This window comes from Sebastes fasciatus, chromosome 22 (assembly GCF_043250625.1).
Source record: "Sebastes fasciatus isolate fSebFas1 chromosome 22, fSebFas1.pri, whole genome shotgun sequence".
NCBI classification, from domain to species: domain Eukaryota; kingdom Metazoa; phylum Chordata; class Actinopteri; order Perciformes; family Sebastidae; genus Sebastes; species Sebastes fasciatus.
The window spans coordinates 3108659-3129003 of NC_133816.1; the positions used below are offsets into that span (position 1 = coordinate 3108659).

Consider the following 20345-nt stretch of genomic DNA (forward strand, 5'->3'; position numbering starts at 1 on the left):
TGTTAACTAATGACTCCATGACTTTAGCAAGACAGGACAGTTTGGAAATTGGCCGATAGTTATTAAGATCATTTTTATCACCACCATTGTGCACTGGGACTACATGTGCAGTTTTCCAGACCTGAGGGATAACTCCAGTAGAAATGGAGCGAATAAAGAGATGTGTGATTTGTTCAGCAATGAATGGGGCACAGAGCTTTAAAAAATAAGGATCTCGTTTATCCTCCCCAGTTGCTTTCCTGCAGTCAATAACTTGTAGTGCCAAACTTTGAAAAACCTCTTAGTTGAGCCTCTTGTAGAGTATTTAAGTTTCTCCAGCTTTAAATATGTCATAACACTTTCTATCCATTGAGAATGCGATGGTGGCTTGTTGGATATCCACTGTAACAGTATTAGCCTTTGTGCTAGTAGTGAGAAAAAAGCCAGTGCATCAGCTTGAACCAATGACAGTGAGACTTCTGGAGGAGCTACCCCAAATATTGCAATTGTTGGGTCTGGCTGTATTTTTTTTATCACAGATATATGAAAAGGTTTCAAAGATAGCGGTCCAGAGTGGAACCAGGGTGGGCAAGTAAAAAACATGTGATAACGGGTGGCTTCGTCTTGATGGCAACGGGAGCAAGTTGGGTCCATTCCTGGGAACATCTTTGCGAGTTTCCTTTTTGAGAAGTGGAGTCTGTGAATTATCTTAAATTGTAATAATCCATGTCTTACACAGATAAATGTTGAATGGATCTGTTCAATTGCAAACCGCCAAGCTTTATCTGAAATATCAGCCCCAAAGTCTTTACCCCATTGTTCCCTGAGATGGTTCAGTGAAGGCAATGCCACCCTTTGAATTTCACTGTACAATATAGATATCAGATCACGTCCAACAGGATCCAAATAAAAAAAATCCTCAATCCAAACATCTATCGGGCGAGATGGGAAGGAAACAAAAACATTTTTGACAAGACTATACACCACTATCAGTGCCATATTGCAAATACCTGAAAAAAAAATGAGATTTAGGTATGTCATGTTCTCTAACAATTTGCTCAAAAGACATAAAGTTATTGTTTTGAAAAAGATCCCTTATACACCACAGCCCCTTCCTGAACCATTGCTGGAATGCGGAGTCTATTAAAGAAGGTGGAAATAGCCCATTAGACACGATAGGTAGCTAAGGGAGCGCCTGCTTATGCTTATACAGATACAGATACAGATACAGAGAGCTTTATTTATCCCCGAAGGGCAATTCAGTTTCTGCAGTCCACCGAAACATATACACACATTCATACTGCACAATCATCATTGACAGAGGGAACACAGTAGGTGGCATATGGGTAGGTGCAGAACAATAAAAGTACAAGATTAAAAATTAAAAATCTTCGCAATAAAAACAATGAATACAAGAATAAAAACGAGACGAGATAAAAGAATAACGGAATAAATAAATAATTAGAATAGAATAAAGTGCCAAGAGTATTTGCACATTGCAAATTGTATTCCAAGAATGTACCTAATGCAAACACAGACAACCGTTATGTGGTTAGTGCAAAATAATTGTACATTCAAAGTAAATAAAACATTTTTTTGTTGTCGTTCATCCATGATAGTTACTCTGCGTTCAGCAGTGTAATGGCGGAAGGAATGAATGACTTGGAGTAGCGGTTTGTCTTTCTGTGAGGCGGCAGATAGCGCCGTCCTGAAGGCAGTAGTGTGAACTCACTAGACAGGATTTGGTTGTGATTAATAATGTTTTTGGCCTTCTGGAGGACACGTTTCTCCCAGAGAGAGTTTAAGTTGCTCTGCTGGGCTCCGATGATTTTGGAGCAGACTTTCACAATGTTATTTAGGCAATTCCTGTCCTTCATAGACAAACCGTTAAACCAGCAAATAAATGAAAAGGTTAAAAGGCTCTCAATATATGACAAGTAGACAGTGTGCACAGAATAGATCTACTCACACCAAAGGAGTTGATTTTCCGCAGCAAATGAATTCTCTGTTGGCTTCGTTTAACAATGGACTCAGTGTTTACATCGAACTTGAGATGAGAGTCAAACACTGTGCCCAGGTACTTATAAGAGTGCACGATGTCAACATCGTCGCCATGAATTATACTCTGAGTGGGATTAATCTTGTTTTTTCTAAAGTCAATCACAAGTTCTTTAGTTTTTGAGACATTAAGATCAAGATAATTTTTGTCACACCACTCGACAAAGGCAGGAAGAGCGCAGCCATGATCTGACTCTGCCCCCTGTAGGAGCGACAGGAGTGCAGTGTCGTCTGAAAATTTCACTAATAAGCTGCCCTCCTTAGAAGACCTGCAGCTATCTGTGTACAAAATAAAAAGCAATGGCGAAAGGACGCAGCCTTGCGGAGAACCTGTATTAGAGACCGAGGTATTAGACATAATACCATTAACTAAAACCTGTTGTGTTCTGTCTGTTAAGAAGTTTAAAACCAATTTTAAAAGCTGGTGAGGTAGGTTAAAATGAGATGCAAGCCTCTCAATCAGAATGTGAGGCTGCATCTTATTAAAAGCTGAAGAAAAATCAGCGAATAAGAGTCTGACATGAGCTTTTGGTGTTTCCAGGTGTCTATAAACTTTGTCCAGGATAAAGAGTTTAGCGTCTTCCACTCCTTTACCTGTTTGATATGCAAACTGAAGTGAATCCAGTTTGCCCTCCACCAGGGAAAGAACCTCTTCCTTTAAGATTTTCTCCAGGTTCTTCACTACCAGGGAAGTGAGTGCAACAGGTCTGAATTGGTTTAATTCCCTGGGGTTTTTAACTTTAGGAATGGGAATTATGGTGGAGGATTTCCAAATTTTGGGTAACTGGCAGCTGTCAACACAAATCTGAAAGAGCTTAGTGAAAACCTCACTAAGTTGATCAGCACAGTGGTGCAAAGTGCGACCACAGATGGCGTCAGGGCCAGAAGCTTTCCTTGTCCGCGTTTTCCTAAATAAACAATTGACCTGCTCTTGAGATATCAATATATCGCTGTGGAGTACCAGGGAGTCCCTCAACCTGGATACATCCTGAGTGAAGTCAGACCTTTCAAACCGCGAGAAGAACAAATTAAAAGTGTTCGCCAAGTCTACATCCTCAACTCCATTAATGCTAATAAACTGCTTGGATGTATTTGCTTGCTGATTAATAGAGGCCATAGATTTAATCCCCTGCCAGGCTGACCTTAGGTCGCCATTTACGTACTGACTTTCTATTTTTTCTTTGTACTTGGCTTTAGCCTTGGCTATTTCAACCTTAACCTCTTTGGAGACAACCTTCTTCTCCTGAGGGTTGCCAGTGAAAAAGATCTTTTTCTTTTTATTAATAGCAGATTTAAGATCTTTTGTTACCCATGGTTTGTTATTGGGAAAAATAACAACCTGTTTAGAGGGGATTACAGAATCAACACAAAAAGTGATGTAGGATGAGACAGTTTCTATAAGTTCATCAATGTTATCACCACAAGCATCAAAGAAGCCTTGCCAGTCTGTGCAGTCAAAACAGGCTTGGAGGGAGGAGATGCTGTCCTCTGTCCAGATCTTAACAGCCTTCTCCTCTCTCTCCTGGCGTCTGAAGCATGGTTTATATGTAGGCAGTAAAAATATGCTGTTGTGATATGAAGCTCCCAAAGCTGGCATAGGTATGGACTTGTAGCCTCCCGTCACATTTCCGTAGCACAAGTCAAGGATAGTGTTTTTTTGTGTGGTGGAGCAACTTACATATTGTTCATATGTCCGTAAAACTCTGTCTAGTCGGACATGATTCAAATCTCCAAGATAAAATTTAGGAGCATCAATACAAATAGAGTCCAGCTTGTGTGATACATCCACTATCAGCTGAGTGGCAGCACTGGCGTTGGCTCTGGGGTGGATGTACACAAGAGTAAAAAACAGTTGGGGGAACTCACGTGGCAGATAAAAAGGACGTAGGGAGATGGAGAGTAGCTCTATATCAGGGGTACATATTTTCTCCCGCACAATGATGTTGTTACAGTACCGTTGATTTACATAGAAGCAGACCCCACCTCCGCGGCTTTTCCCCGTCGCTTCAGAGGAGCGGTCCAGTCTGATGGGACAGCCGAATCCAGTGAGAGCCAGGTCGCTGTCCTGGTCGCTCTCATTAAGCCACGTCTCGGTGATCGCGAGCAGGCAGCATTCCTTAAGTTCACGTTTGTACTTTGCCCAGATCTCCAGCTCGTCAATCTTGCGCCTTAAAGACTGGGCATTACATAAAAAGACCGAGGGCAAGGGGGGTAACTGACGCCGGTTATCGAGGCAGAGTTTTTTCATTTTGCGGCGAATACCTCCTCTCCTTCCTCTTTTCCGCCGCGAGAGCCGGCGTGAAGATCTTCTGTCCAGGTGGAAAGGGACAAAAATCTCTGCTGGAATGTTTGTCGGGATCTCTCCCTCCGCCGAAGAACGTAGCGACAGGAGAAGCTCCCTATTGATAGTGATCCGATCGCCATGTTGTTGCAGCGTCTTTTCCCCTTGACATACGCTGCAAACTAGCGTCAGGATAAAAAAGTAAGCAAGGAAATGCGCATACTTTCCCAAAGTCCACATATTGGTCCTCCGTACCGTCACACACACACACACACACAAGAACAGATAAAAAAAGAAAGAAACGGTGAAAACTGTAGCGGGTCGCACACAAGGAAGCGCCCCCAGTCAACAGCTTATGTTTAAAGTGTGACCTAAACAGCCATATTAAGACAATTAAAAAAACTGCCTTCTATCACCTGAAGAATATAGCAAGAATTAGAGGACTGATGTCTCAGCAGGATTTGGAAAAACTAGTCCATGTGTTTTTCTTCAGCCGACTTGACTACTGTAACGGCGTCTTTACTGGTCTTCCTAAAAAATCTATCAGACAGCTGCAGCTGATTCAGAACGCTGCTGCTAGAGTCCTCACTAAGACCAAGAAAGTGGATCATATCAGTCCAGTTCTGAGGTCTCTACACCAGAATTGATTTCAAATACTGCTGCTGGTTTACAAATAACTAAATGGTTTAGGGCCAAAATAAATTTCTGATCTTCTGCTATGTTCTGAACCATCCAGACCTCTCAGGTCATCTGGATCAGGTCTGCTTAGTGTCCCCAGAGTCAGAACTAAACATGCAGAAGCAGCGTTCAGTTTTTATGCACCAAATATTTGGAACACGCTCCCAGAAAACGGCAGGGCCGCTACAACTCTGACAAATCAAAGCTTAAAACGTTCCTGTTTGCTGCTGCCTTTTATTAAACCAGATAATGATCGTATACTGCACTAGAGCTTTTACTCTTGTGTGTTATACTCTATTTTAGCTTCTATCCTAGCTTTTATTTTTTAGCTTGTTTTTATTTTCTAATCTTTAATGTTTTTATGTTTTTATAACTGTTTTAATTATGTCTTAATATTCTTTTGCACTTTTTGCCTTGCCTTGCCTTGCCTAAACTGGGACCATATTTTCAGTGAGCCATTTACAATGGGGTTGACTGTCTTGCTGAGAGGTAGTGGTGCACAAAACATTGATGGTAAGGACCCTGGATTACAAGCAAACTGTTCCATCTCAGCCCATAATGGTCCTGTGTCCTGATAGAACAGGAACGATCTGAAACAGGAACAGAAGTCTAGGTAGAATGGTCATCTTGGCGAAATTTACCCTACCCGCTAGAGAAATAGGAAACAATGACCATCGGTTTAAAGCTGAAGTAGGCGAGATTGAAGCACATAGGATTAAAAAAAGTTATTTTTATAAAACGGTTGCTATATCGGGACAGTAGTACATGAAACAGGTAACCTGAAAAAAAATCATGTGCCTCTGTGTCTTGTCCTCCGGTGCTCCTAACGTCATCTGCAAGATTTCACCGGCCGGAGGAAAACAATTAGTCAGAGCTGATCTGAGATCTGCTGTCCAACTGCTGTCTATGAGAGCCGGCTGTCAATCACTTGCGAACTCCGACCAATCGGTCACACTAGGCCACGCTGATCAAATATGAATCATATTATGTTACATTAATGCCTATTTCTCGCCTCAAATGTTTTCAGAATTATCTTGTAGTGCATGGTATAGCTGTAAAATGAGAAAGTTTGTGACGCGGCTGCCATGTAAAATCTGTTGAAGGAATGCCAGGTTCTGGTCACATGACCGGAGCACAGCCAATAGGAATGCTGTCTCAATGAAATGACCTGTGATTGGTCAAAGTCTCCCGTCACAGGCTAAACATTTTTTAAAGCCTGAAAACAGAGCCATGATTAGGTGCAAAAGTCTAGTTATCTCTCAGAACACTTGAATTACAATATGCTGAAAGGTTATTATGGAATTTTTGCCCAATTATGCCAAAAATATACTGACTACTGCCACTTTAAGTCTTGTTTGGCTTTCTCTAATGCTGGCAACATATGACATTTGAACAAGTCCTTATATTTACATGTCACTGATTCACCCAAGTATGTGAATTTGTCTCCAGCTACTTTAAATGGGAACTGGTCATAATCTAACTGCTGTGCATGATCATTTATTGGAAATATTATGCTTTTGGAATTTTTTATTTTATAACCTGATATTTTCCCAAATTTAGATATAATGTCCAGGGGTCTCATTTATAAAACAGTGCGTAGGATCCACACTAAAAATGTACGTGCGCACAAAAGCCGAAAATGGCGTGCGCCAAAAACACAGTTCACACAGTGAACACAATTTATTTATTTATTTAAGTTTTTATAGTGAACTTGTCCTGTATTATGATTAGGACTGATAATGATAATGAGGATATGGAGAGTAACGATTGTGTGAGAGCTGTCACTGGCTTTATTTCCACACTTTGTTAATTTACCCAATCCATACTGGTGAAGATGTGCTGGGTGGAGGTGACTGGTGAAAATGTGCTGGGTGGAGGTGACTGGTGAAGATGTGCTGGGTGGAGGTGAATGGTGAAGATGTGCCGGGCGGAGGTGACTGGAGGAGGCAGAGTGGCGCACCGCGGTGGCGCACTGGAGACAGTCTGATAGTTGCATCGGATATTGAGATATTGAGCAGAATTTGATTTGAGTTGGCTGATATATTTTACATTTGTAAGGTGCTTGTAGAATAGTTATGGCTCAATAGCACAAATAACACTGCTGTTTTAAATGTTTATGATAAAGTGGATATAAGTATGAAGAGAAGTTAAATGTGTGAGAGGCATCATTATACGTATAATGACATTTAATGTCTACAGTCTGGCTTCAATTCACCACCTCACCATCTGCGTCGCCAGTTTCCCCTGCCTCGGTGCCTCCATAATGTGCGTACGCACGGGTCAAAGTTTCCGTACCGGTGCGCACATTCTCCCGTCAAGTTTGTTTTTATAGATCACAACTATTGGAATGGTAAATGGTAAATGGACTTGGACTTATATAGCGCTTTTCTAGTCTTCCGACCACTCAAAGCGCTTTACACTACATGTCAGTATTCACCCATTCATACACTGATGGCAGAGGCTATTAAGGTGCCAACTTTGCCCATCAGGATTTAATCTAAATACTCATTCACACACCGATGGCTATGCCTCCGGGAGCAATTTGGGGTTAAGTGTCTTGCTCAAGGACACATCGACATGTGACCCGGAGCAGCCGGGGATCGAACCACCGACCTTCCGATTGGTGGACAACCTGCTCTACCCTCTGAGCCACAGCCGCAGCCGCCCTATTGCGTGGGAAGTGGCGTACGCACATTTCAGGCCCCATTTTGTGCGTATGCAACGGTTATAAATGAGACCCCTGGGCTTTAGGGATTGATGCTTCGGGTTCAGAGATATAAAGAATAAGGTCATCCACATACAATGATAATTTATGGGTGTGGCCACCCCTGTTAATACCCATCAAGTTTACCTCTTGTCTTATTGCTATGGCTAAGGGCTCTATGACTATATTAAACAAGAGTGGGGACAACGGACATCCCTGTCTAGTACCTCTGTGAAGGGGAAAATAGTCTGATATAATCTTGTTATTTCGGATACCTTTGGAGAGGTATATATGACCCTGATCCAGGAGCAGAAAGTTGGACCAAAAACAAACTTGTTCAAAACTGCAAAGAGATATTCATATTCAATGCATTTTTTAAATAAAAATCAATGGGAAACCCATCGGGTCCGGGGGCTTTTCCACTTTTCATTCCTTTAATTGCAAGCTCAATTTCCCTAGCTGATATAGGCTGATTTTCTTTATCCTTTTTGCTAATGGAAGGTAATTCTAGATTGTTAAGAACATTTTCTGTCTCTACTCCACCACAAGACACTGACATATATAAATCCACATCAAATTTTTTTAATTGATTATTAATATCCAGTTGATCCGTGGTTTTACCATGAGGGGTTTCTATTTCTGCTATATATCCAGCTTCAGTAGCCTGTCTTAACTCGTGGCTGAGTAACTTACTGGCTCTCTCTCCATATTCATATTCCTTCCTCCTGGATTTTAGATACAGCTCCTCTTCTGACCCTGTAGTTAATGTATCAAATTCTGTTTGTAATGCCACTCGTTCCATGTATAGGTTGGTACCGGGATTCTGAGAGTGTTCTTGATCTATAGCGTTTATTCTGGAGATGAGTTGATTGATCCTTTCCACTCTTTTTTTATGCACATTGGCGTTATATGAAATTATCTGGCCCTGTAAAAAGGCCTTCATCGCCTCCCAGAGGGTGTGTTTACTTATGTCTGGTGTCTGATTAGTCTCAAGGAAGAAGTCTATTTGCTTGGATATAAAAGACTCAAACACTTTATCTGCCAGTAGCCTAGGGTTGAGCCTCCATACACGTCTTGATGGTCCACTGTCTGGGAAATTAAGTTTCATAGAGACAGGGCTGTGGTCAGAAATAACTATGCCTGTGTAATCGCAAGATCTTAGCAAGGGCAACATTCTCTTGTCTATAAAAATTAAATAAATTCTAGAATCAGTCTGGTGTGCTGTGGGAAAAAAATAATATTGCCTGGATGTTGGGTTCTTGTATTTCCATGCATCTACCATTCCATAAGTTTGTAAGAAATCATTTACACATCGAGCTGATCTGCTTAGCGTCCCAGATAGAGATTTTGATCGATCTAAAACTGGATGTAATACACAATTAAAATCTCCACCTACTATAAACTGATGGCTATTAGGGTCTGGGAGACTTTCACATTGTCCCAGTTGGGGGCGTATAAATCTACCAACACGACAGGTAAATTGAACAGCTTCCCCTGTACAATTACAAAACTCCCTAGCCAGGCATCCCATGCATCACCTCACCTTACCTTATCTGCGGGTGGTATATCAATAAAATAGAAACGAACAAACTGTTAAGATAGGATTACGCTTCTCACAATATTTTAAACATGCTGAAACCTCAATCAAACAAACATAAGTAAGAAGGTTGAATAACAGCCTACCTTTATCTTGGTGTAGAACACTTTCAACAAGTAAAGAATAACAGGCTTCTGTCCAAGCTGTTTGTCCATGTTAGACTAGACTATCCATCTTTCGTAGCCTCGGTGTATGGCCGTTTACATTACTCAAACATAGTTCACTGTTATATTATGGGCAACATGTAGTAAACCAATATCTATTCATCTTATGACTTTAGCTTCCCCTTCACAAACTCCATGGCTAACTTGGCGTCCTTGAAGCTCCGTCTGGTCCCCTCCTTGGTTGTGATTCTCAGCTCTGCTGGGTAAAACAAGCCGTAGAGAACTCTGTCAAGACGTCGCAGCTCACCGCACACCTCATTAAAGGCAGCCTGTTGTTTTGTGATCCTCTGGGTGTAGTTGTATTCTGTCACCATCTGGAGTAACAATCTCTTTTTTCTGTATGGCCTTCTTGATCAACAGCTCCCGTTCCTGAAAGTAGTGGCACCGCACTACCAGTGCTCTTGCTGGTTGGTCATCTCCCGGTCTTCCCCGTAAAGTACGGTGTGCCCGGTCCAACAGAGGAGCTTTATCCAGCCCAAGAGAATCCTTAAGCAGTTGTGAAACGAATTCTGGTACATGTTTCCCATCCTCTCGTCTCTCCTTCACACCGATTCGAGATCTAGCCTCCAAGTCCTCATTCTTCTGATCCTAGTTGGTAACGTCGCATTTCAACTGGGCTACCTCCTGTTGAAAGGTCGTTATAGCGTCTTAGTGTTCGTTCCCTGCTTCCTCCATATCGGACACCCGGGCTTCTAGTGCCGTGGTCTTCATGTTTGACTGCATTTTTAAATTCTCCTCTTAACTGTTCACACTGATTTCTGATCTCAGTGGCTTGGGTTTCTGCCTTCTCCTCAATTTTCGAGAGTAGCTCCACTTTCAGTCTCCCTATCTCATAGAGAATTGCCTCTTGGCCACCGCCAGCTTCCATCTTCTCACCCGTGCTCTCCATGCTAGTTGCAGTCGTGCTAGCTTCTTGTATCTTGTTGCGCGGCATGGTTACAACGTTGCTTCTAGTGCTATTTAATCTTTTCCCTTCACTTATAATTACGTAGGAACACTTGACACTGGTTGAGAATGTATTTTTGCGTGAATAAATCAAGTTTGGTGAAGCGCTCAGCCTAACACGTCTTCACATGGTGTTGCTCAAACCGGAAGTCCTAAAACAAATGCTTTCCAAAATTTAGATGGGTTTGTAAAAGAGCTAGAGATTAATTCAATGTGATAAGTGGCTTTTGCTTTTCTCAAGGAGGATGTGCATTTATTTCTGAGTTGCCTGAAAGTCAGCCAATGGGCTGCTTCACCAGTGCGCCTTGCTAGAGCCCAAGCTTTGTCCCTTGCCTTGAACATCATTGATAATTCTGTGAACCAGGGGCTTGATCTATATTTAACCCTAAGCTTTTTGAAAGGTGCATTTTTATCAATGATAGCAAGTAATGTTTGTAATGTAAAGTTTGTAAAATTGAGCAGGGTGTGGCGTAAAAAAGACTTAATAATTAATAATCTCTCAGAGGTTCATGCTTTTTGTGCCTGACAGCGAAAGCACAGAGAGTGGCAGAAGCTTAGTCTGTGTACGGCAAATACTCTTCTTGCAGGGCTTGACAGAGCGCTGGGTAGCGATCTCGGGTCTCTGGTGCGAATGTTTCCATGAAGACATGGAAGCTTCTAGCCATAGTCTTCCAGACAAGCTTCAGCTTCTCACGTGACAAAGCGTAAGGTAAGTCAAGGAGGCAGCGCTCGATCTCTCAGAGATAGTCGTCGATGTTCGACTCTCAACTACTCGGGTCGAAGCACTGTATGTCCTTTACAAGAGACTTGACACGACAGGTATGCAGGCCTTGTTCTCGGGATGGGTAAGGACCGTCCGAAACTCCGTAGTCACTAAAGCCACTCATGCTTGAAGAATAATCTCCCTCTTTCCGGGGTGGGAATGGAGTCCAGTCAAACCGTGAGGTGGTGCGGCTATGGATGGATTGGGTGCACTTCTGGAGGGTAGGGAACCTATGTCCACCAGGTGGGCCGTTACTGGCGCCCGGTAGCTGTCTAAGGTGATGAGGAGGTCCAGCTAGGAGCCGCTAAGGTTTGGTTGGATGGGCCAGAAACAGAACCCGTCTCAGTGTTAGGTGACTCTTGGGCTAACAGGTCGGCAATGGTACTTATCTCTCCGTCCTGAGCTCTTTCTTGCCTGGACTCTGCTTTTTGCTCATCAACCTGAAGTTGTTCATACAAAACGTCAGTCTTCTCGTGCAGCCAGGTATGATCTTCCCGTGCTCGGGAGATCTCAAATTGGCTGGCCCAAACCTCCCTACGCAGGGTAGAGTAATCCTGCTCCACAGCTTGGTAGCTGTTCTGCAGCTGGGCGAGCCAGGCTCTGCCGACTTACTATCGCAAGTGCTAGCAATATAGCTATTAAGGTTCTCTATCTTTTAAGGAGAGCTTGAGGAGGCCAGCGACCCCATCCTGCAAGGCTGGGTTGTTGGATTCCTGGGGAGCATCGGCTCCTGACTCACAGGGTTGTTCGCTACTCATTTTACTTAGCTAGTAAATGGCAACCCCTCTGGTCTTTGTAGTAATGAAAGGCTGCTGTTATGCTGCTGTAAATGCAAAGGTGAGAGGCTTCGACCTGTGACTTACAAACTGAAGTGTTAAAGGTTATTGTTATTCTTATCCTATTGGGATGTTAATGAGGTGACTTCAGCCCCTCTGGTGAGTAATAGCTATGTTAGAGTGTGTTAGAGATTTTAAAACCAAATGGCAAGCCAAATTGCTATTTGAACCAGAAAGGAAATGAACTAACCACTAGTACACACTGAAGCAATGCACAAACCACAACTGTCTATATGCTTGGAAAATCGTGTGCAAATTAATTTCCAAAAATCAAAATTTTTGAAACATGAATAACGCAAACTTGTAAAAAAAATGCATAACTGTCAAGGGGGCATCTGTGGTGATCAATCAAATGTCTACAGAGGGACACGGCCCAGCAGTTGGTTGTCACAGGTGGTAGTGCATTAGTCAGACTGGAACATTGTGGGTTAATGTTCCACAGACATGCTCTAAATGTTATTTATTTTTCTAGATTGGTCGCTCCACCATGGCATCTCACTGACTCTCTCTCTCTGTATGTCTGTTGCTATAGAAACGGGGAGGAAGAAAGGGACTGATTCATCATAGAGTTCACACTGGAGAGAAACTACACAGCTGTGACCAATGTGGGAAAACTTTCACTTCGAGGAGTACCCTCACAGTCCACCAACGCATTCACACTGGAGAGAAACCCTACAGCTGTGATGAATGTGGGGCAGCGTTCCTATACCAGAGTAGCCTAAAAAGACATCAACGCATTCACACTAGAGAGAAACCCTACAGCTGTGATGACTGTGGGGCCGCTTTCTTACAGCAGAGTAACCTAAAAAGACATCAACGCATTCACACTGGAGAGAAACCCTACAGCTGTTATGAATGTGGGGCAGCTTTTACTACGTCAGGTGACCTGAAAAAGCATCAGCGCATTCACACTGGAGAGAAACCGTACAGCTGTGATGAATGTGGGGCAGCTTTCACTTCATCAGGTGAGCTGAAAAAGCATCAAGTCATTCACACTGGAGAAAAACCCTACAGCTGTGATCTATGTGGGGCATCTTTCCGGCGCCAGAGTCACCTAAAAAGCCATCAACGCATCCACACTGGAGAGAAACCCTACAGCTGTAATGAATGTGGGGCAGCTTTTGCTTCATCAGGTGACCTGAAAAAACATCAACGCATTCACACTGGAGAGAAACCCTACAGCTGTGATGAATGTGGGGCAGCTTTCACTACATCAGGTAACCTGAAAATACATCAACGCATTCACACTGGAGAGAAACCTTACAGCTGTGATGAATGTGGGTCAGCTTTCACTAAATCAGGTGACCTGAAAAAGCATCAACGCATTCACACGGGAGAGAAACCGTACTGGTGTGACCAATGCGGGAAAACTTTTTCTGATGGTAGTGCCCTTAAATCCCACCAACGCATTCACAGTGGAGAGAAACCATACTGGTGTTACCAATGTGGGCAAACTTTTTCTTGGAAAAGTTCCCTTAAAACCCACCAACGCATTCACACTGGAGGTGAGATTCTTAATTTACAACCAGCCTGGTTAAGCTCACAGAGGAGAAACAACCACAAGACTTAGTACCTATCCTCACCATTTGAGCTGTTTAATGAATTATGGGTTGAAGGCACTGATATCTGGTTCTTCCCAAAGACTCAGAGAAGCAATGAAGACCAACCAGTAAGACTCAATGAACTGATGATGAGAATCAGAATTAAACTAATTAGTTTAATTTAATTTAAAATGTACATTAGATAATATGCTATGTTTAACCAATCATCTGAAAAGATCTGAAGTTTGTTGTACAGGTTGGAGCTCTCAAGCAGAACTGGAGAAACAATATGAATATAAGTAGGTTTTATGACCTCCTCCTCCTCAGTTTATGACCTGCACTGCATTCCTTTGGGTGGCTCACACACAGTCACATAAACAGAGACACATCCAAGCTGTGAAGAAGATGAAATGAAACTGACATTTAATGCAAATTAACATGTACTTAAATTGAACTGCTGAGCTAACATATGTTTTAATAACAGAAAGTTTGTTTAACATGTACATGTTTGGGACAAAAAGGAAACTGAAATAAGTGGGAGCCTGCAGAGAGATGCACAGCTGGTCTCTAATCCCTCCCTCTGTTCATCTGTGGACCCTTTATTTCTTAGATTAAACATTCCTGTTAGAGGTCAAATCCACATTTCTGATACTGAACTGGTTTAGTTTATCTATGTCATTTATTTTCAATTTATTACTGAAATACTCATGCTAATAAACAAACACATTTTCACAAATTAAGCCCAAACAAGTTACACTGACTAAAGAGTGTAGATCAAAACCTTCCCTTTATATTAATCACTTGGTTAGATCTTGCCAGCCTACAGACATGTTATTTCTATATATGCATATTATAGGTCCCCAGAGATTTAAAGTAGAAATTCGGGTGTACACTAACACCTCAGTTAGTCCTATATTTTGAATATATGTTTTTAATCTACTTAAAGTGTATTACACCTTTTAACGTTGTTTGTGAACCATACACAAATCGACCCCTTTTTACTGTTACATGTGAGTACATGTGTTTTATGTTGTCTTAGTTGAATTCTAACTGTCATGTTGGTAACTTGTATCTCCCTGAGGCCCAGTCTCAGAGACGTGTCCGCTTCATGGGAAGCTTCACCCCTACCCTTTTCCCTCTTGCTCTCCTCTAGACAGATCTGTGCCACATGTTGAGATCAATCATATCCTTTCATTTACTGTGTAATTAGTGCACATATACTGTATATCTACAAATATAGGCCTGTCTGTTGTAGTGTTTGTAAGTCTACATGTTATGATAACAAGGTTTATCTATGTTGTGTAATTGGTTAATTCATTTTAATTCAGTTGATCAGGTTTTATTCAGTGGTTTATATCATAGAGATGTTTGGTACCGTTCTTCAGCAGATGTAGCCCAGATGTCAAATAGGGAAGAATTAATCATGTAAAACAAATTAATTAGTATCAATCCTGCAGAAGAAGTTTAATTGAAAGATTAAATATAAAAAAACATGGGAGGAGTGCTGTATCCCGCCAACTGAACGCTGCACCCCTTCCTCAGATGTTAAGAAGAAGAAGTCAACAGAGTCTCTGTGTCTGCCTGTGTTTCTCTGCTCTACATGAACTCTGATGCCCGCCGACCTGAGGAAGGGAGGGAAAGAGGGCCGCTCACCCGTCCTGAGGTCCGAATGCCTGCTGTGGGCTCAACACCTCACAACATGCTGAGATTGGCATTCAGCCGTCCTGAAAAAAGAACCTGAAAAGGCCTCTTCTACACCTTCTTACATGCTACAACTATGACTAAATAACTCTGAATCCTGCAAGCCAGATCATCTCTCTCACTGCTCTGCTTCTCTGCCCTGATTGCTGACCCGTCAGCTGCTGAGACCTGAAGTTTGCATCCACGCAATGTGCTGAATACTTGGTTCCAGCCACTATGAAGAAAAGAGACTTTAAAAAGAAAAGACTTTAAATAGAGGACATTTTGAACTGGCAGTGATGCCAGGAGACCCCTCCAGCTACGAGAGGCGGGGTTCTAGAAGTGGCTCAGAGACCCGCTCCACCAGAGAGATAGAGAGAGAGATGGAGACAGAGGAAAACGATTCATGCCAAGTTGCACCAAGGGAACATGTCTGCCGACAACATCCAGAAATGTCAGAGAGATGGAGAAGGACAGAAACGACTCAAGCCGAGTTCGCCCCGTGGGATCCAACAGATCCAGAATGCAGAGGTCCAGACAGAACCTGTTACCACTCCTGGTAACCAGAACAACCTCCCATCTGCACATCAGAAAACGTCAGGTGATGAATACATTTTCAGATGTGAAAGAGTTTGATGATTAGGCTACTAAACAAATTTAGAGTCAATTAATAAATAAGGTTTAAGAAATTGGTAGTTAATATCAGATATAAGAACATTTGAGAAATTCATCAATAAGCTTTAACCCTAAATTAGTCTCATCCCTAAATTTAGAATATTAAACTGCTTCACAATCTTCCCTGGTGCTTCTTAAACTCTCAACTGCTGAACGGTGCATTAATACCTAAAACTAGATTTAATTGTTGCGCCTCAACGTCAAGCGACAAATATAATACAGAGATATCAGTCACTGAATTGACCTGGTAACATTTGATTTGTCTCTATTCATAAATGTTCATCGTTGTATTTACTGTATTCCTCCATTCATCCTTTATCATTCTATTCCTTTTTCCTTTTATTTGACCATTTAGTCACTTATTTTCTGTTAGTAGTTTAGTCACGTAGTAAGTTAAATAAACATTTAATTTATAAAGAACTTGGTTATTTGATGTGTGTGTATATAAAACAACTCAAATCACTGTACACTATGCTTAAGAACTCTGTAGTATCCCTGAGATTATGAAAATCAAGTTTTGAGGTCTTCCCTGTTGTTCTAAAATTGGGTGGCGTCCTAAATTGAATAATTTAATTGAATATAAGGTTACATTCTGATGTTACAACTGATTGTGTATTACAGCTGAAGCTGAGTGCCATCACTCTCCTTCACCTTTTGCAACAATTCAAAGGTTTATGATTCATAATTTTGTTTTATTAATGATAGATACATATTTTTAAGATTAATTAATTAATTAATTAACGATTAATCTGCTCCATGCAATAAGGCTACACATCCCAGCCATAGATATGGTCAAAAGCACCAAAAAGAGAGTATGTGAGCCTTGAGTTTAGAATGATTGTTACAGATCTATTCCCATTATTGTTTTTGTCGGCTTCCGGTTAATCGGTTCCACGAAGCAAATTCAACATAGTTCAAGCTCAGCTACCATGGCAACTGAGGCTGGGACACTAACCTAACAGGCTAATTGTCAGGCTAAGAGTTCCTGTAACACTGACCCGACAGGAAAGCAATGATTTTACCTCTGATGTCGTATTATTTGACAATATTAAAGTGGCAGTAGGCAGAATAGTTTTTGCATCATTGGGAAAAAATTCCATAATAAGCTTTCAGCATATTGTAATTCAGGTGTACTGAGAGAAAACTAGACATCTGCACCTCCTCATGGCTCTGTTTTCAGGCCGTGATGGGATACTTTGGCCAATCACAGGTCATTTCAGAGAGAGCGTTCCTATTGGCTGTTCACTCAACGGAGGCAGCTGTCAATCACTCGCAAAGTCCGACCAAGCGGTCAAACTAGGCAGTGCTGATCAAATATGAATCAATATTATGTTACTGTAATGCCTATTTTTCTCAAATGTTTTCAGAAACATCTTGTAGTGAACTGTTTAGTTGTAAAATTAGAAAGTTTGCTCCGGCTGGTGGGCGGTGCTTGGTATTTCATCTGATCTCAACATGGCAGCCGGGTCGCAAACTTTCTCATTTTATAGCTAAACAGTACACTAAGGCCCAAATCCAGGTCGGTCCCTACACCCTCCTACTCTGTGACGGAGAGAACTCTGTTTATAATCACACTCACAGCTCAATGAAGCTCCTTCTTTAAGGTGGAGGGTATCAAAACAGCAGCTAGCTTTGGGACCAACTTCCCTCTCTCCAGCAAGGAAACTATAAATAAATATCAGAATCAGAAATACTTTACTGATCCCCGGGGGGAAATTGAGTTACGTTTTGCTCACAATCTAGAATAGAAATATACAGTATATATAAACATAGAGAAATCATAAGAAAATATACATAAGAAATATGTATAATAACAGTGCAAATAATGCTGAAAAATAGGATCGATCAATAAGTGTGTAAAAATGCAAGAATAGTATAAATAAATACGAATATTAATTTAAATGTATAAATAAAAGCAGTGTTATTGCCAGAGTAAACCAGATTATTACACAGCTGAATTATTGCACTAAATTATTGTACTGATAAGTCAGTATTGCACAGTTGAAGATATAATAAATTATGGGGTTATAACTGCTGATAGGGGTAAAAAATATATGTTGTATATATATATATGTACAGTATGTATAAATACACAACACTTTACAGTCAAATCAACGTGTCTACCGTTTTCTAGACTAGACATTTGATCCTAAATACAATCTATTAACTTTAAGTTGATAACGTTTGTATGACCTTAAAGTACAATGAATTAAATACCTCTTAGTTTGAGCAGTTTACAGTAAATGTTTGTGCCGGTAGTCACACAGAACTGACATTAGAGCGTGTTCCATGACGAACACTAAACAGCGTTGCACGTCGTCAGTAAGGGCATCTGGTTAAATCGGCATCGATGCAGGCTCGCTGTTGGAGGGTTTTATAACCCACTTCCACTCCCCGCTTACTGGTTTGGGATTGCACTTAATATTGCGAACCCTCAATGCCAACATGCAAACAGAGTGGGTAAGGAGAGGGTGTAGGGGGTGGATTGGAATTTGGCCTAGATTATCCATCCATCCATCAATTATCTGTAACCACTTATCCTATTCAGGGTCGCCGGGGGGGCTGGAGCCAATCCCAGCTGACATTGGCCGAAGGCGGGGTACACCCCGGACAGGTCGCCAAACTATCTCAGGGCTGACACAGAGAGACAGACGCTCACGCTCATATTAACTCACATTCGACCCGCGGCCCATTTGCTGCATGTCATCCCCTCTCTCTCCCACTTTCAATACTGTCTCTGTCACTATCCAATAAAGGCATGAAAAGCTCATAAAAAAAAATCTTTAAAGGAGTGTCCACTGTACTTCAAAGTTTACTGAGTACCTACATTTAGCTGGGCAAAAAGATACCATTTCAAGTAATACAAATATTAATACAAAATTTGTGATTAGTCTGTATTTCATTTAACAAAACTTATCTGAACTGTCATTTTTGTTTTATATCATAATCTTATGAGTGTCAGGGTACTGTAATTGAATAGCTAACTTGCATCTTTATGTCCTGAAATCAACTGTATTTCTTCCTGGTTGATGCATTATTTTTGGTTTCATGATCAAGCAGCACCATCTGTAACTAAACAGAGAAAAAGAGAGATTGTTTGAGTGTTAGATGTTTGTTCATCACATATAAACAAAGCATTATGATTAGAAAACTATTTTCTTTAGCTCTTGCTTCTTGTTGAAGCTACTGTCAGTGGTTTGATGCAACAGAACTAACTCAACTGAAAACAGTTGATAATGTGAAAAATGCTTAAAGGGAAATGTGATATTAAAGTACTAGTTTATAATAACTACCTAATAATTGATTGAATCCCACCATATTGAAGGACAGACCAGTGATCCAGGAACCGGAAACAGTAATGTTAACGTATTTAACAGTTTTTCACCAAAAGAAAATAAAAAAACGTAACGTTAACTTAACGTTAATCCTCGTAGATCATAAACGTTTGAATTTAAAATGACTTGTTGTAATCAGTTGAGAAATGTACACGTTATAGTGCTTTTTATCCAGAAAACGGCAGCTCCCCGTTCACTTGTATTTGTTTACAGGCCAGTCTTGCCCGGTCCAATATGGTGCCCACGTTGACGTACGATCCAAGAGTCAATGCGGCGTCTACGGATATATTGGTACCTTCAAATGAAACATACATGCATTTACTGCATTTGCATAATGCAGTAAATGCAAAGGCATGATGACAGAGGTAAAAGATGAGGCCGTTGGGAATATCAACATTTTCCTCAGACTTGTTATAAAATTACAAAGAAAAACAATATACGGCTAAAATTACAATATATTAAAGGTACTATTTGTAACTTTCAGAAATGCTTGTTAACAGCGACACCTGTGGCCATTAAGTCAACTAAAGTCAGCGTCGGGCTCGCGCTTGCTCGCTCTACATAGACATGAACGAGCATCGCTCAAAACAGTGAGGCGACACACGTCAGCTAAAACCACAATATCACTCTATATTTCACCTGCTTTGCAGTAATGTTAGCTGACCAGACAAAGGTCTCTCCATGAATCAATGCTGATCCTAGTGTTGGCTTTTCCTGCTTCACCCCGGAGGCAGAAGCAGGAAAAGCGGGTCGGTGCCGGGGCTGAAGCAGGAAGAGAAACGTTATCGTCTCCCGACTGCGCCTGCAGGGAGACACCGGCACCCGGTCGGAGACGATAACGTTTCTCGCTGCGGAGCCCCGTCACTTCACAAGTCACGGAAAACCTCTGTTGGTCTGGAGGAGCTGCAGCATTTATTTCTGCACAAACATCCACTGTACATTTACTAGATATTCTCAGAGCTAAACTAACTCTTCTGCAGTGTGGAGTGTGCGCGCGCATGCACGTCTAGAGATGGAGTGAGACAGCGAGAACGCGCGTGGTGTGTGAGTGAAGGCAAGCAGGCAGAGGAGCAGAGAATCGGGCCACACGCGAGCGCGTGTGGGATCCC

At 41.6% G+C, this 20345-nt stretch overlaps 2 protein-coding genes across 2 annotated transcripts in view; one reads left to right on the plus strand and one right to left on the minus strand.

Annotated features, from left to right (window-relative positions):
- The window catches only part of LOC141761186 (uncharacterized), a 47151-nt gene extending 30830 nt beyond the window's left edge, over nucleotides 1–16321 (plus strand). Inside the window, exon 13 of the mRNA XM_074624516.1 lies at nucleotides 12538–16321. Coding sequence (XP_074480617.1) covers nucleotides 12538–13575 — 1038 coding nt within the window. The 3' untranslated portion in view covers nucleotides 13576–16321. The remainder of the gene's footprint in view (nucleotides 1–12537) is intronic.
- The window catches only part of LOC141760402 (uncharacterized), a 135931-nt gene that overhangs the window by 57263 nt on the left and 58323 nt on the right, over nucleotides 1–20345 (minus strand). The gene's annotated exons all lie outside the window — the stretch shown is intronic.